The sequence below is a fragment of the Salvelinus namaycush genome, chromosome 30, assembly GCF_016432855.1.
Source record: "Salvelinus namaycush isolate Seneca chromosome 30, SaNama_1.0, whole genome shotgun sequence".
In the NCBI taxonomy this organism is placed as follows: domain Eukaryota; kingdom Metazoa; phylum Chordata; class Actinopteri; order Salmoniformes; family Salmonidae; genus Salvelinus; species Salvelinus namaycush.
The window spans coordinates 15,025,481-15,042,951 of NC_052336.1; the positions used below are offsets into that span (position 1 = coordinate 15,025,481).

At 45.0% G+C, this 17,471-nt stretch overlaps 1 protein-coding gene across 1 annotated transcript; it reads left to right on the forward strand.

Annotated features, from left to right (window-relative positions):
* The first annotated feature begins 4,404 nt into the window (after positions 1–4,404).
* Positions 4,405–9,723, forward strand: LOC120025295 (cap-specific mRNA (nucleoside-2'-O-)-methyltransferase 2-like). Its single transcript, XM_038969786.1, has 3 exons — positions 4,405–4,607; positions 5,954–7,218; positions 7,518–9,723. Exons 2-3 carry the CDS (start codon positions 5,971–5,973, stop codon positions 8,586–8,588), a joined length of 2,319 nt encoding a protein of 772 aa, XP_038825714.1. The 5' UTR covers positions 4,405–4,607; positions 5,954–5,970; the 3' UTR covers positions 8,589–9,723.
* The last annotated feature ends 7,748 nt before the right edge of the window (positions 9,724–17,471 follow it).

Sequence of the window (17,471 nt, forward strand, 5' to 3'; positions counted from 1 at the left end):
ACTCTTTCGACCCCATTCTGTCATTACTGGCATGTGTCTCTAAAGGTAGTAATTTCTAAGATGTCTAACTCTTATCACAGTTACAGCAGTAGTAATATGGGAACATATTGTGAGACAGAGCACAGATGTACGCGCCTCAGGGCAGTATGGGTAGAATGCACACAGTTCTTATGTTGTTCTCTCAGACTAATAAACGAACCATTATCATGTCAAATTAAGGCCATTACATCACCCGCAGCTCCACTCTACAGGCTGAGACATTGGGGGATGGGGGTGAAGTTCTGGATTGCTGGTTTCCCAATGGTTCGGTGCAGTCAGAGAAGGACTTAGGTCAGACTTCACTTAATTGGTTCTGGATCAGTTCTATTTAGTGTGGAATTTCCCTAATGGCGCCATTGCCAGTGCTTGACTCGGGCCCCAGCTCACAAGAACTGTACTGGCACCTCAAATGTTCTACAGCTTGAGTTCCAACACCTTAAATATTGGCTTAAAGTTCCAGCACCTAAATACAAACAGTACCGGGACCCAAAAATAGTACCGACACCTATTTCAGACCAAGTCAAGCACTGCCCATTGCCAACCAGGCAGCCTAAGGTCGTCGTAATCCAATCTTTTCAAAATGTTATGTTGCAAACATGGATTAAAACTATAGGTTTTGTGTGGGTGTTTGTCTGGATGAGGTTCACAGACTGGATTTATTGGTTATAAAATGCACAAAATACAGATGGATCTGGTGGAAAAGCAAAAGAGTGATAAAATGTAAACTTAGATATATCCTAATAATGGGGGGATGACTAGGACTGGGAAAGAAGAGCCCTAAAATGGGAAGTGGACGTTTTGGAGGTGTCACGTTCTGACCTTAGTTCCTTTTTTATGTCTTTGTTTTAGTTTGGTCAGGGCTTGAGTTGGGGTGGGCATTCTATGTTGTTTTTCTATGTTTTGTTCTGTATTTATATTTCTATGTGTTTGGCCTAGTATGGTTCTCAATCAGAGGCAGGTGTCAGTCGTTGTCTCTGATTGGGAGCCATATTTAGGTAGCCTGTTTTCTATTGTGTTTTGTGGGTGATTGTTTCCTGTGTTCGTACCATACGGTACTGTTTCGGTTTTCATTTATTCTCTTGTTCTTTTGTATTTTGTATTCATTCTCGATTAAATAATATTATGGATACGTACCACGCTGCATTTTGGTCCTCCTCTCCTTCCACCAACGAAAGCCGTTACAGGAGGAAGACGGTGGAAGTGGATGCCGGGGTTGAATCGAGCATTGCGTTGAGCAAAGTCGGTGAAGATGAATGGACAACAGTAGTGTCAAAGAATGAAACAAAAAGGAAATGATCTAAAGTTGGAATGGAGGATAGATATTTGTGTACGTGAAGGATGCATACATGGGAGACCCGTTTGAGGTGTCGAAGATGGTGACGCATACTCTGGGAAAAGTGGAATCTATCAAAGTGGAATCTATCTCTGGGTTTCTGTAGAACAGAGGAAGGTTGCAGTATGCCTCAAAAGAATCCATACAACAGAAGTATCATGCTTTGAACTTCAGAGCAGAGCGCCCGTTAAAGGAGTCATCTCAGGGGTGACGATGGATGTTAACATTAAATACACTGCTCAAAAAAATAAAGGGAACACTTAAACAACACAATGTAACTCCAAGTCAATCACACTTCTGTGAAATCAAACTGTCCACTTAGGAAGCAACACTGATTGACAATAAATTTCACATGCTGTTGTGCAAATGGAATAGACAAAAGGTGGAAATTATAGGCAATTAGCAAGACACCCCCAATAAAGGAGTGATTCTGCAGGTGGTGACCACAGACCACTTCTCAGTTCCTATGCTTCCTGGCTGATGTTTTGGTCACTTTTGAATGCTGGCGGTGCTCTCACTCTAGTGGTAGCATGAGACGGAGTCTACAACCCACACAAGTGGCTCAGGTAGTGCAGCTCATCCAGGATGGCACATCAATGCGAGCTGTGGCAATAAGGTTTGCTGTGTCTGTCAGCGTAGTGTCCAGAGCATGGAGGCGCTACCAGGAGACAGGCCAGTACATCAGGAGACGTGGAGGAGGCCGTAGGAGGGCAACAACCCAGCAGCAGGACCGCTACCTCCGCCTTTGTGCAAGGAGGAGCACTGCCAGAGCCCTGCAAAATGACCTCCAGCAGGCCACAAATGTGCATGTACCACCCAGAGGGAACGGGTGCTTCTTCCCAAGCACCTAGGGACAAGTACTGGGACTTGTTTTGCTCCCCGGAGCAGGGCGCTGTTGAAAGGAGTGATAACTGGGGTGGCGTTAATGGGTATAAGGTAAGTTGGTTTTGCAATTTTTCTACGAAGTGTAATGAACTCACACTCCAGAATAATAGGTGGAAACACAGAGCAAGATAAGAGGGATAGATGAATAGGGAGGCCTTGACTACAGTACAGTAGGTGGCGGTGTATGCTCACACTCCAGTACAGTAGGTGGCGGTGTATGCACATCACGGTTTCGATCCGCCAATACACATTTAAATAATGTCAGTGTATGCGGCCGAGTTGATGCCCTTGATAATAGGTTTAAAATTGGTGGAGGAGATGAAACATTCAGAGTGATGATCTGCTTTGATTCGGCTGCAGTGTTGAGTAGTGTGAAGACGGGCAGGTCAGATAGGGGAGACTTGTTTTTGGAGATGATGGTGCTGTTAATGGGAGTGGTGGTAAGCTTTTTCTGGGTTCCCACCCATGTGCGTGTGGAGGGTAATGAGAAGGATGATGTGTTGGCTAAGAGTGCTGTTAGGCGAGAGGGTATATATTGAGGTCCCTCTGGGCCGCAGGGAATTCAAGTCCTTGATCCGAGCAAAAGGGTTAGATTTTTGGCAAAGGAAGTGGGATGCTAGTAGTAAAGGGAGCCAATTTTCTCACATGCAATGATCAGTAAAGGAAGAGGTGGGGAGTATGGGATGTAGGTGAGAGGAAGTTGTGTGGAGTAGACTATGGTTTGGGCATACAGGTTTGAATGCCACATTGTGATAGGGAGACATGAAACAGGTCAGTGTGATGACTGTTTAGTGGAGGAAACGGTGGAGCATGTGTTGATATTTTGGGAATTATATAGCGTAGATAAGGAGAGATTGTGTGAAAGGGTTAGAGAGGCTGGACAGGGTTGGGGTTTGGGTGGTGTAGTGGGGGGAGGGAAGTGGTGTTTTAAGGCTCTATTTCACTTTCTTAGAGGAACAGGACTAAGGACATAATTGTATGTAGTTAGGCTGTGCCTGGCCTCACACTCCAGTACTGTAGGTGGCGGTGTATTCACCTTAAGTCAGATGCGCGCCACCAACCCAATCCCAAAGAAGAAGAATCTTAAATCAATTAAAGGTAACCTGTAGTGGACTTGTGATATTTGTTTGTGTTACTTATGACCAGAGGGAGAAGGCGCTTTGTGTCATGCAACGTGGGTCAAGATCTGTTTCTTTCTTTGCTCTTAGCTCTCTGTGGTAGCGGTAAGTGTGGAGGTGTAGCAATTGAAGTTGAACATTCCTAGTGTTTGTGATGCCTGCCGTTTGGTGTGACGCAGACCCAGTGGGGAGCATGGTGAAACAGAAGAGTCATTGTCAGTCTCTACCAGACAAAGTCATGTTAGGATATATCAGTTACCTGTTTAGAGCTTTTGTGCAGAATCCACTGCTCTGTTTCAGGTGCAACGTTTATGTTCATGTTGCAGTAGTGTGTAAGAGGGAAATTCCAAGATGTGTGAAGTGTGCCAGAGGGCATATGACAGAGGATTGTGAAGTTTCGGTGGATAAAGTTGTTTGTCAATTGTGAGGTTGCTCATGTTGCTGGGGATCGGAAGTCTATGGGGCTAGAGAGGCAGGTTGAGGTGGCCAGGGTAAGAGTAGTGCAGAAGGTGTCATATGCTGAGGCAGTGAAGAAAGTGGAGGAGGATGGGTCAATGGTGAGGATCCCAGTGAGTGTTAGATTTGTGCCAGTACAGAAGGATAGGCCAATCAGTGAGGTATGCTTCAGTAAGGTTGGCTTCTTAGCGTTCATAGTAATGGATATCAACTATATTGCAGAAATGGGAAGTAAATCACAGAAAATATATGCTGTGGTGGCAACTGCAGAGAAGTATTTAGGTATACAAGATTTAAATTCAGAAGAGTTACAGGGTGTGTTGAGCGGTGGTGTCCCATCTTCTCAGGCTGTTGGCCTAGGGTAGGATCAGAGAGGGTTAAAGTCGTGGAATAAGGTGATGGGTTTTAATGAGTATAGGGTTAGTTGATAGGGTTATAATAAATACATGTTTTTATTTTTTTCTGATTCTCATTTAGTATTTAAGTGTAATGGATCTATAGTTCAGTTGGGGGCGGTAATGCAACATATTGGATGCCAACCGCCATTAAACCTCACCGAAGAAGTGGGGGTGGGGGGTGGTGTGTGTGTGTGTCTGCTGAGAAGCTAGCTGTGCTGAGCGTAAGAGGATATTAGCTGGCCTAGCATTAGCTAGGTAGGAACCTTTTAAGTTAGCATTATGACCGGCGGGAAGCTTAAGTTACAAACAAAAGTTAACGACCGTAAGCGTTGTAAACGTGTGCCTATTATGGAAGTGTTTGTACAGTAAACAAGCAAGGTATAGTAGCTAGTTAATGTTATTCATTAGAATATGTTCCTTAACGCTAGAGAAACTAGCTTAGTTAGCTAACGAAATGAGTTTAGGCCTAAAAGTCGACCCCGTAGTTTCTTGCTTAGCAACACAGACGTAGCCGCTGCACCTGCAAGGAGAGGGGGACATCATGTCCTGGCCCGTGTGATGTGTGGCCATTTAAACAACTAGTTAAGTTATGTATCCCTTAAATATGTATTATAGCCAGCAATAAAATGTAAATAAATGATTTCGCTTACTTGTTTCGCCTTTAGGCACATTGTATGAAATGCCTAACGTTTGGCTAGCTTTATTTAGTAGGAGGTTAGCTAGCTAGTCAGAGAGGTGTAGCAAGCTGTCCTGCCTACTTGCTGTGGGTGCGTTTCTAAATTCGCTCTGTCTATCTACTCCGATTTCAGTGCACTCGTCTGAGTATACAAGAGCGCAGAATAACGTTATGAAGTTACGAACGCTCAACACCCGTTCAATATGGCCGGAATCAGTAAACGTCGGCAAAAAAACGTGATTAACTTGTTGCCAGCGCCCCATTTAGTCACCAAAGCTCTGAATAACATGAAAACAGCCTAACCTGCTCTGCTAGGGTGAGTAATGGTCAGAGTGAGGTGTTCTCTACTTGTGTCTGGAAGTAGCTAGCCAACGTTAGCCAGTTCGTTGGGTGATTGACTGCGGTTGTGAGGTCAAAACGCTCGGATCAACCCTACTCTTCTTTGGCCGGAGCGTCCAGTGTGCGCTCTGAACGCTACAAGAGTGAAACGCTCTGAATTTAGGAACTGACAATCTGACAACGCTCTGAATTTACAAACGCCCAGAGCACACTCTGTCACTCCAGATTGAATTTACAAACACACCCTGTTGCTTGAGATGCAGAAAATGATTCATGTACACTGCCAAATGTCCATTTAACATAAGACAAAGCCTACTACTATTCCATCATAGTTAAATCATGTTAGCAACAATGTAGCTGGACTTTCAGAATGATTGCGGGCTTGGTTATGTCTTTAGAAAGGTTTATTCAGTTAGGCCTATTTTATTAGTGTGTTCAGACTCCGAGACCATAGAAATCGTTATGGTACCAGCCATAAATCAGTAATCAACCACTGCCCATGCATATATATATATATATATATATGAGTGACAGCAGTAGCTACGCAGACTGGGACCAGGCATTAATGCATATAAACTAAAAAGTCAACAAATATGAGTGTAAATAAAAGTTTCCTGATATAATCTACATTATGCAGGGCATGCATGCATGCATTGTATAGCGTTGTGGATGTCATCAAATCACATCGGTTGTTTGTTTTTTGCTGCAGGGCGTCTGGAGGAGAGGATGAGTTGGGGCCGGGGAGCGAGGAGGAAACCTGGCAGGCAGCAGCCCACTGACGTGGAAGCCTTTGACCCGGAAGTAGTTGCAGAGGTCAGAAAACTCTTCAATAAAGTCAGGACATACGTCAAACCGGCCAATGGGGAGTGGTGTATCCCTGACCCCAGCGAAGCACTGAGACACCCGGCCCAGGACCACGTCCTCCTGCAGACCCTGAAGACGTCACTAAATGAGGTGAAGAACCAACTTAGCGATAAGGATCTGGAAGTCTGGCACCAGCATACCAATTCCACCAACCGTGCTGGGAAGGTCATTGGTACTGTGCGAGCCGTCGCCAATGCCGAAATCTGCACTCAGGCCTGGTGCAAGTTCTATGAGATCCTGGGCACCTTCAACCTTCTGCCAGAGGAGGCGTTGCGGAGCGGGGAGCTGAACACTGTTCACCTGTGTGAGGCTCCAGGGGCCTTCATCGCCGCTCTGAACCACTATCTCAAAACCAGCAAGCACACGTGCTCCTGTGACTGGAGTTGGGCAGCGAACACACTCAACCCCTATCACGAGGCCAACGGAGGGGGCACCACCATCACAGACGACCGCCTCATCGCCAACACTCTGCCCTGGTGGTTCTTTGGCTCGGACAACACAGGAGACATCATGAGCCAGAAGCACCTGTTGGAGCTGCAGACCTTTGTGGGTAACATGTGCCGTATTGATGTGGTGACGGCGGACGGGAGCTTTGACTGTCAGGGGAACCCTGATGAGCAGGAGGCCCTGGTGTCATCGCTGCACTACTGCGAGGTTGCGGCCGCACTCTTCCTTCTGGGCCCAGGCGGCTCGTTTGTACTGAAGATGTTCACTCTGTACGAGCACTCCTCTGTCTGCCTGCTCTACCTGTTAAACTGCTGCTTCCGCTCCGTCAGCGTCTTCAAACCGGCAACCAGCAAAGCAGGGAACTCTGAGGTGTACGTCGTCTGTCTTCACTACGATGGTAGGCAGGCTGTGAGGCCCCTGCTGTCCAAGCTGATCCGTCACTTCGGGCCGGACCTGGCTGCCCGTGAAGCCCTATTCCCCAGCCAGGCCCTCCCACAGTCGTTCTTGGCGCAACATGAGCAGGCGTGCTCCTACTTCCATGACCTACAGACAGGAACGATTTGGGAAAACCTGAGAATGTTTGAGGGCCTGAATCGGAAGCAGAGGCAACGGCTGGAAAACATCAGGGACTGCACTGCTCAGGAGTACCTGCAGCGCTTCCAGGTAAGAGTGGCAAATGTGCAAAATTAATTCAAGTCGATAGCGAAGCCTATAGCTCGATAAAAGTTTGCTGATGCCCTTTGACCATTAGTTAGACATTATGAACTGCTAGGATAATAATTATCTACAATTTAAGAATACTTTTTGATGAGGATAATATGAGATATTCAGTGACCGATGGCCACCTCCTGAATTTATTTTAGGTTGATCTGTCATTTAGTATCAGTGACATGTTTAATACAAAGTTCTGCATAAAAATGTTCAAGCCAGGCTTGAGCTGTTTTTCCTATTCCTGTGTGTAGGTGAGTTTTCTGCCGCGGGCCCGCTGGTTGTCTCATAACACAGTGGCCCCAGCGTGTTGCAGCGTAACGGGTCGGAGGCCCCTGGGCCAGAAGAATCAGATGGGCTCCTTTAACCAGCGGAGGGAGCTGCAGGCCTTGGGCTGGAAGGAGCGTGTTGGGAAGGGCCGCTACGCTGCCTGGGTGGAACGGCACGGCCCCGACGGCACAGGGGCAGGCTGTGTGCTGGCAGGGCCGCTGGCAGAATGCCATATGGACACCTGGTTTGTGATAGTGGGGGCGGCCCTCACTGTAGTCAGGAACTCGCCATTCTGTGATGGGGGTCTGTTGAACCACCTCAATGAAGCTTTGGAGCAGGCTGCCCTAGGCTCAGGCATGGACAGGTCAGCTGCCTGGACTCTGGTCCCTCCCTGTAGCTCCTGCCCAATGGTTGGTACCACGTCCATCCTCTCAGAGGTGGCAGCCCTATGTGACATCACTCCCTGCAATGGCAAGGGAAACAGAAAGTGCCTAGTCTTTGGCAGAGCATCGTGTTGGGGGGATTGTGAGGAGCAGGCTGGGGGGTTGGTGCTGGAGTTCTGTTCGGAGCCCTCGTTACCACCTACGGCCCACACCACTCTGCATGACGGGAAGCCGCAGTATCAGAGAGACCTGCTGGACTGTGTCCTGCTCTCCCTGCGCCGCATGGGACCCGGCGACGCCCTCCTCCTGCCCATCCTCTCCGCCTTTACCCGCGTAACCGCTGCAACCGTCCTTTGCCTCCACCTGTCCTTCCGCTCTGTCACCTTCAGGTGTCCTTCTCCTCCAGGTGCTGCAGGGGCGGTGTTGGTATGTGTGGGGTTCTGTCCAGAGGCTGCCGCTCGACTCCTTCCCCACCTTGGTGACCTGCAGGAGCGTATGGGCTGGCTGGCCAGTGGGGAGGAGGACACTGACATTCTGCCTCCTGGAGGCCAGAGACAGGTACTGCAGTTTGTTCCCATGGAGGAGCTGCTCAAAGGAGAGCTGACAGAGTTCCTGTGGACCATGAACTCAGCCATCGCCCGTCAACTGCTGCACCTGCTCATGCAGGCTTAGCTGGGGTCAACAGAGGGGTTCTGAGTGTCTCAGGTGGATTGTACCATAGCCTGGCCCGAAAACAAGCACTGACTAGCTAATTTTCTAGCCCCTACCCCATCAGTGTTGACAGATGTAAAGGAATTGGATGGGTGGAAGCGATATGGTGGAAGCTCCCCCTTAACTTAATCCCATCAGGTCCCTTCAGATCTGTATCACAGAATTGGGATGGGGTTATTTTTGGACCTTGCAACTTTCAATATTTAGTAAGGGCACATTTGGTCCCTGTTTTGATAAAAATGAGGCAAGCAATGCGGTGAAGTAAATGTATTTGATATCATTTGATTGATGCTGTGATGATCAGACATTGAAGACCTAACTGAAGTCTTTCAATCTTTTTTTTATGATTGTTAATATCAACAGTTAATCTGTTTGAATTAGGACAACATTTGGTTACATTTCCCTGGGTCTCTGATCTAATGTATTTTTAGGACAGCGCAATAACTCATGTACTGCTAATTCAAGTTATTTAAAGTAAAAAATACTTTTCATATTAGTTTCACTATTAAAATTAAAATATTATCATGCAGTTTGTTAGGAGTTAAAAAGCCTTTTTTGTGTCATTTTCCTGACACTGTCTAACCAGAAGTGACTAAATACAGTAGATTGTGTGACTGTATTTTTACCTGGTGACTGCTGTGAAGGCTAGCAGTGCATGCACTGTTTCACTCTGCAGGGGGTTGAAGAAAATGTAGTCTTGCCTCTACGGCATCTATACTTAGACCCCATTTACACCTGGTGTTAAACTGCAAATGAATACCTGATTATGTAGGATCTGATAATGTCCACGGCACAGCTGGCCTTGAAATATCTCATATCAGTCTAACCTGCATTATGTTTTCTTTGGAATGATGCATCCAGTAGAACAGGTAGCCTATGTGGTCAGATACTTTATTGAAGACAATGGTTGAACTGAAATGTTGTATTTTGGGAACGTGCTGTGCAAGCCAATGTGTCCACGAAATGTGTTTTTATATATACTTTTGTATTGGTTTTATTTGCTTTTGAAAAAACTTTTTTATATTTGTGCTGTTGAATATTAGATTTTTTTTTTGGTGCAGGTTGTATTCCTTTAATAAAAAAAATATTGACTTCACTGAATTCTTACCTTGTTTTGACTTACTTTAGTCTTTAGTGAACAGAAACAGAGGAGAGTTTATTTATTTTCAAGATATTCACAACAAAGAGTCTGGAACACAGCCATTTGTGAAAACCAAGAAAAGTCTTCATTAGCAGAAGTTGTCAGGACAATCCTGGTGTCTACTTCAGCAAGAGCCTCCACTTCGGGAAGAGGGTTTAAGGTTTACCAAAGCGAGTGAGAACCCCCATGGGTGCTCTGTAATAAACACAAGCTGCTGAAATCAGGGTAAATAAAGATAATGGGAGATGATTCTTCTTTGTTATTCTCAATTTGTTTTTATAAAACCATCCAAAAGCACAATAAAGGAAACTTCTGAGCTACAGCCCTGAGCCTTCTTTATACAGTACCAATGTACATGTTATAGGTAGATGAGGTATAAGATTAAGTGATGAGCAAATCTTTGTATTACAGTAGGCCATTTGGAGAAAGGGAGTGTTTGAGAAGCTGTATTTGTCCCAGTGTATCATCTGAAGACCAGCCGTTCCCTAATTTGCTGATTAATACTTTTCCTGTCTGTGTGTGTTAATTAGGTAGCAGTCAGGAGGGAAACAACCAAAGGACAGTGTAATAGAGAAGATGACAGTGAGGCTTAAAATGCCTCAACAGCCAACAGGTCCCTGTCAGCTCAGAAGAAATAGATTCAGATTGCATTTTTAGACATCTCATTGTTTCGCTGCTGACCTCTTCTAATCCCTGTGACTGCTGTTGAACACAGTTTGTCATTTTCACATTCTTCCTCTATCTCTCTCACGTTCTCTGTTCCTCTTTCTCAGCCCACTCCTCCACTACCAACTCATCTCTGTTGATTTCCATAGCTGTGGAGTGGAGGGCTTCAGCGATGGGAGTGCGATCTAATGAATCGTTTTAATGGAACCATTGAATGATTCCGAGTAGAATCCCTGCTTTTGCTTCGATTAACCAAATCCACTCACCATCTGTGAGTGAGGGTAGAGATGGGGTTTGGAGGGGGGGAGAGTAGCCGAGTCGGCAGCTTTATGTGATATCTGAACAACTAGCATCTCCCCTGGCAAAATTCACACGCCAGAGACTACTAATGAAGGACTGAGCAGATGTTTGGATGAACAGAAAATGAGAAAAGGAGAAGGTAACAAGCCACCTCTCTGCAGGTTCATTCAGATCAGAATGTGTGTGCGTGCGGGTGAGAGAGTGTTGCGGCAACAGCAGAACAGAGAATAGTGTTTGTCTTTTTCTATGTCTGGTTTATCAGAATCTTGCTGTGTGGATGAGGCTAAATGGTGAACCCTATGATGGATGGCTAATGTTCTACAGGGTCACACACACACATTCTCACACTTTAAGCACTGACCTGGTATAAGGTCATCACCCACACATTGCCTTGGCTGAATAAATCACAGTTTGAATCCCACAAAGTGTACATACATGCACACAGACACGCTAACAATAGCTTGGAGAGTTTCAAAGGCATCAACTGAACATGGAAAAGCAATGTCCATTTGATTACATTATGTCTGTGTGAGATTACTGATTAACTTCTGTCTGTGGTATATACTATAGATTAATTTATGTCACAGAGATTGAAATAGAGAGTGTGTCTGGGTAAGCGAGATAGATGACAATGAGTTGTGATAGGCTTAAGTTGGTGAGAGTGATAGAAATTGGTCAGGTGATTGGGTGATATTTACTGTAAATGTAATCCCTTTTCAGTGCTCCCAATTTGTTCCTCTGTCACTCCTCTGTCCAATCCCAATCCCAATCTGTACACACACACACACACACACACGCTCGTTCATGATACACACATATCACAACTGCTACTACCAGACTCTTAATTACTATTGTTAATAATGCACAATTTAAAAACTTGCCCTCCAATCCCCCCTTCCCTGATACGCACATGTGTACATATTGGACTATAAATTGTGCCTTACTGTATTATACTTCTGCTAAAAAGTTTATTCTATTCTACTGAGCCATTTACTTTATGTTCGTATTCTTATCTTTGTTGCATTGTCGAGAAGGAACCTGCAAGGAAGCATTTTGTTGAACGGTGTATACAATGTGCTTCCAGTACATACGATTAATATAACGCTAAACTTGAAACACACACACACACTGGATGTTCTCTATGAACCCTGCCTCTTACACACTGAATGGATGAACCCATTCCCCTGCCCCCTCTTCTGTGGATGGATGGTCTACACTGGTGGCATGATTCCAGCTACATCACAATCTGTGGAAGGCGTATCCTTCCATATGTCCCTCTATCCATCCAGGAGTGAATCCAAATATAGATCAGGGATGTAATCACTTAACACCAGAGAGAAAGGCCAAAGGTGAAGTGAATGGAGTGGAAAGGCCGTCCTCTTATAATAATTAATAATTATGGGGGGAACGTGTTGCATTGAAGATGTAGGGGCTTGTGTGGGAAATTACACTGCAAATCCCACCCTACGCTCCAGTGATGTTGTCCACCATGCCCCACGTCTGCCGCCCAGGTTATACTTGTGTGTTGATGTCAGCCATTGTGTGAAAGGGGGTATTTACTTTCTATGGGATGTCTCCAACCCTGGCTATAATAACAGACTGACATTGACATGTCATAGTGACAGTGTGTCGGACATAAATGGTTTACAGTGTCAGGGTTTTCGAATGATAACAGTATCAGCGTGTTTGGGTTTTTGGAATGAAACGTGTCAGAGTGTGTTTCTGTTTGGAAATGATGGATTGGCGAAGTTCTGCATTTTGGGAATGATGGAGTGTGGGGATGACAGCTCTGTTCTGTGGCTGGTATCCCCTGAGACAAACTATCACACTGAGACACATTGGGATGCAGAGACTTGATATAAACACCAAAGAGAAGCACAGTGAAAAGCTGTTTTCTGTTGCAGCAACACAACAACAGGACAGAGAGGCAGTCACCCTCCCCTAGATGCAGCCAAACCCTCCTTGTTCCTACACTTGCTCAGTTAAGAGATAGAATAGATTCTAAGGAAGCAGGTAGAAAAAGAGAGAGAGAGAAGAGCGAAGAGACATAGGAAGGGAGCGAAGACAGGAAAGAGAGAGGGAGTACAGAGACAGAGGAAAATGAAGGATGATGAAAGTAGGGGAGATGCAAGAAGAGAGGGAGAGAGAGAGTTTAAAGAAAGGGAGGCGCGTGGAGAGGTTTGTGAGACGCAGTTGTTCTCCCCAGATGCTTGTTACAGGCAGAGCCTTCTGAAAGAGCACTGAGCGCAGCTGTGAGAGTAGCTGGGACACTGTACTGTTCGCTCTACAATAAACATGCAACTAGGAATAAATATAGAATAGAATAAAAAATAATAGAAATCATCAATGACAAAGACTGGTAATCAGGTCAGGCCACAAGCAGTAATTAAAAAACCGATGCTCAAGGGAGGCTTCAGTCCTTAATGAGGTGCCTATCGGTATGTGATTAACCAAGAGGAGCTTGTTGGGTAAATGAGTAGTAGGTTCCCCTGTCATGTCATTGATTAACGAAAGAGTCCTGTGCAGCCTCATAAAGTTGCTATGGTAATAAACATAAAGGGGGTGATTGGAAGAGGGGGGGTCTCCAGCCAAATCAAAGACTGAACAATCAGATGAGAAGGGGAAGGGGTGTGAGGAAATGGAGGGGTCACAAATCTCTCTGGATGGCAGGTGTTTTCCATCAATAAACAACAACAACAAATGAACCACTGACACCTAGTCTGGATTGGAATATCCATCATTGTTGTTACTTGAAAATATTTCATTCTGCCCCCCAGTTAAACGGCTGGTTTTATGGACTGAGTATGTACATCATGCTAGACTGTCTATGTATTGCTGACTCCAGATGGTCTATGCCTTTGTCTATTTAAAGTGTTCTTCATCAATGCTGTCTTTCTTCATGTATTTACATTCTGTCTTCCATTTGCTGTATGGAACAAATGAGGCCTGTGTGTGTTCGTGTTTCCTAAAGATTTGAATTAAGCGTTTACTGATTTAATTAACATTTCTCCCCTAATCTGTGCTGATGTGACGAGTTGTCTATGTGTGTGTGTGCGTTTGTGAGACAGAGAGAGAGAGAGAGAGAGAGAGAGAGAGAGAGAGAGTAAGAGAGAGAGAGAGAGAGAGAATGTGTGTGTGCAACTGTGTGTGTATATGTGTGACTGTGTATGTGCATGCAAGCATGCTGGTACACAGAGCAGTCCCATAACACACACAGTGCCTTAGGTGAACTTCTGTCCTGGTTGTATTTGGGAACAGAGCCAAATATTTGGGGAATGAAATTCAAACACTCTTAACAACCCAGTGGAGCCTGCATAGTCTGACACTCTAATAGTCTACTGCAATCATCCCTCTTAAGCTGTCACCCATCAACATAATGGAGATGCTTCAGTGTTTGTGTATATGATTAGATGAGGAATGGTACTGGTGGGACTGGTCTGAGGTCAGTCTTCTGTATTTATGATTTCTGTGCTGTGAGCTGGAGAAACTGACACAAACACCCCTCTCAGTTTTATTGCAGTCTCGCTCCTCCTTCTCACATGACAATTTACTGTCATAACTCAGTGTCAGTGTGTGATAAATGGATGAATGTGCAGCTTTGATGATGTGTCTGTAAATTCAAATTCTTCCTTTCCCCAACCTGTGTTGTGTGTGTTCATTGTGTTGTTATATGGCTGGATTGTATTTCCATTTCTCTTTGTAAGTGGAGGCCTTACACTCCCCTTGCAGTAAGGGTTGTGATTGTATAGGCCCCAGCCCAGCTCAGAGTGAGAGTGTGTGAGTCGGGGCCACTATGTGGCTTTTCTCTTCCTGTCACTGTAAAGTGTAAACTAATGCCACGAAGCCTCTCTCATGCATTACAGTATGGCCATTAGTGTGCTTATTGACCCCATGCGAGGGGTCTTTTATTCATGCTTTTAATGCTTTTAAGAGCTCCAACTGGGCTCCATTAATTGACACTACTTCAGTTTCCATGGAGCCACAACACTTTTTAATTTCCTTGCATTTATACACCCACTCCTTTACTTATCGCCCTTTGCTATAAGCGCACGTGACAATGAGAAATCGTTACCATTTATGCAGAGGCGCCTATTTATAGAGAGGGTATTTTCTGATCCAAAAATGGTTTGGGGTGAGTAATCCCCTTTGATGTGAGGCCTTGCTCACACTGGCCCAGATCAATGCGCTCAATAGGCCTATGCGTAAAGTTCTCTATAGCTTATGCTTTATGGCCTACTAAGCACATCACTTGTCGTAAATTCTTGAATATACACTCTGAAACGTGGTTGGTTATTTCATGACAGGAATATGACTAATCTAATGGCACAGGCCATATGACCAATATACAGTGCACTCGGAAAGTATTCAGACCCCTTGACTTTATCCATATTTTGTTACGTTACAGCCTTATTCTAAAATGGATTAAATTACACACAATACCCCATAATGACAAAGTGAAAACAGAAATGTTTGCAAATGTATTAAAAATAAAAAACTGAAATACCAACACAGTGAAAATTGTACAATTAATATCCATTATGGCCGCCATAATTCAATAAAGGGGAGGAGGGTATAGTAGTCAGCCTTGAGAGCAACATAGGTTATTAAATCATGCAACAACTATAAAAACAGACATTAACACATTTTTTTTTCTTTTTCTAATGGACCCAGTTGAAAATTCAAGATGGCAGATTTTTCAAGATGGCCGCCATTGAAACTTTAAAAGAGAGTAAATGAAGTCACCCTTGCAGTGGAGGTTTCAGTGAGGAGGCATACAAGTGGATCCAGTGCAGCGCACGTGATGAGGGCTTTTATAAGTGAAATCACGGAATCAAAGACTGTACACTATGTACATGTAGGTACAACAAAATAACAAACAGTACATAGACTGGACATGTAACATAAACTGGGGGAAAACTGAAAGTACATTTAAACATAGTAGAGCTCAAAAAATTAACCAGGCCTCAATCATGCCTGTAGACTGCCAGCATGGCACCTTACCTCTGTCTGGCCAAGACACAAATGACAAGGTTTAAATACATTTCAAACATCGCATTCACCTGGACCATACCATTCTCAGCCAATCAGAAATCACTTGTAGAATTAACTTTAAAAAAGGCATGAAATGCACAATAAACCTATTCCAGCAATAAATCAACCATTCTTAAATACATATACACTATATCATAGTGTTTTAACAAGCATGAAGCATACATCAATAAATACATGTGTATTTCATTCAGATAGGTCAGGCCGGCCAGATAAGTAGGTCCGGCCAGATAGGTCAGGCCAGATAGGTCCTTTCGGATAGGTAGGTCTAGCCAGATAGGTCAGGGCCGGAAGGCCAGATAGGTCAGGTCGGTCAGATAGGTAGGTCCGCGGCCAGCCAGATAGGTAGGTCCGCGGCTAGCCAGATAGATCCGGCCGGCCAGATAGGTAGGTTCGTATAGGTCCAGTGAACAACCTTTCTAGTTATGTGGACACCTGTTCAACTTAGTGGAATCGGCTATTTCAGCACCCGTTGCTGACAGGCGTATAAAATCGAGCACACAGCCATGCAATGTACATAGACAAACAATGGCAGTAGAATGACTTTCAATGTGGCACCATCATAGGAAGTCGGTTCATGAAATTTCTACCCTACTAGAGCTTCCCGGGTCAACTGTAATTGCTGTTATTGTGAAGTGTAAACATCTAGGAGCGACAGCGGCTCAGCTGCGAAGTGGTAGGCCACACAAGCTCACAGAATGGGACCGCCGAGTGCTGAAGCACGTAACGCGTAAAAATCATCTGTCCTCGGTTGCAACACTCACTACCAAGTTCCAAACTGCCTCTGGAAGCAACGTCTGCACAAATCTGTTCGTCAGGAGCTTCATAAAATGGGTTTCCATGGCCGAGCAGCCGCACACAAGGCAAAGATCACCATGCGCAATGCCAAGCGTCGGCTAGAGTGGTGTAACGCTTGTCGCCATTGGACACTAAAGCAGTGGAAACGTGCTCTCTGAAGTGATGAATCACGCTTCACCATCTGGTAGTCCAACGTACGAATCTTGGTTTGACGGACGCCAAGAAAACGCTACCTGCCCCAATGCATAGTGCAAACTGTAATGGTCTGGGGCTGGGACAAAGGGACAAAGGTTCGGGCTAGGCCCCTTACTTCCAGTGAAGGGAAATCTTAACGCTACAGCATTCAATGACATTCTAGACGATTCTGTGCTTCCAACTTTGTGGCAACACTTTGGGGAATAACCTTTCCTGTTTCAGCATGACAATGCCACCGGCCACAAAACGAGGTCCATACAGAAATGGTTTGTCGAGATCGGTGTGAAATAACTTAATTTTTTATTTAACCTTTATATAACTAGACAAGTCAGTTAAGAACAAATTCTTATTTACAATGACGGCCTAAACTTGACTGGCCTGCACAGAGCCCTGACCTAAACCCCATCGAACACCTTTGGGATGAATTGGAACGCTGACTGCGAGCCAGGCATATTTGACTAACATGAGTGCTCGACCTCACTAATGCTCTTGTGGCTGAATGGAAGCAAGTCCCCACAGCAATGTTCAACATGCAGTGGAAAGCCTTCCCAGAAGAGTGGAGGCTGTTATAGCAGTAAAGGGGGTGACAAACTCCATATTACTGCCCATGATTTTGGAATGAGATGTTTGACGAGCAGGTGTCCACATCCTTTTGGCCACGTAGTGTATGTCATGCAGGGGCAGCTAGTAGAGCT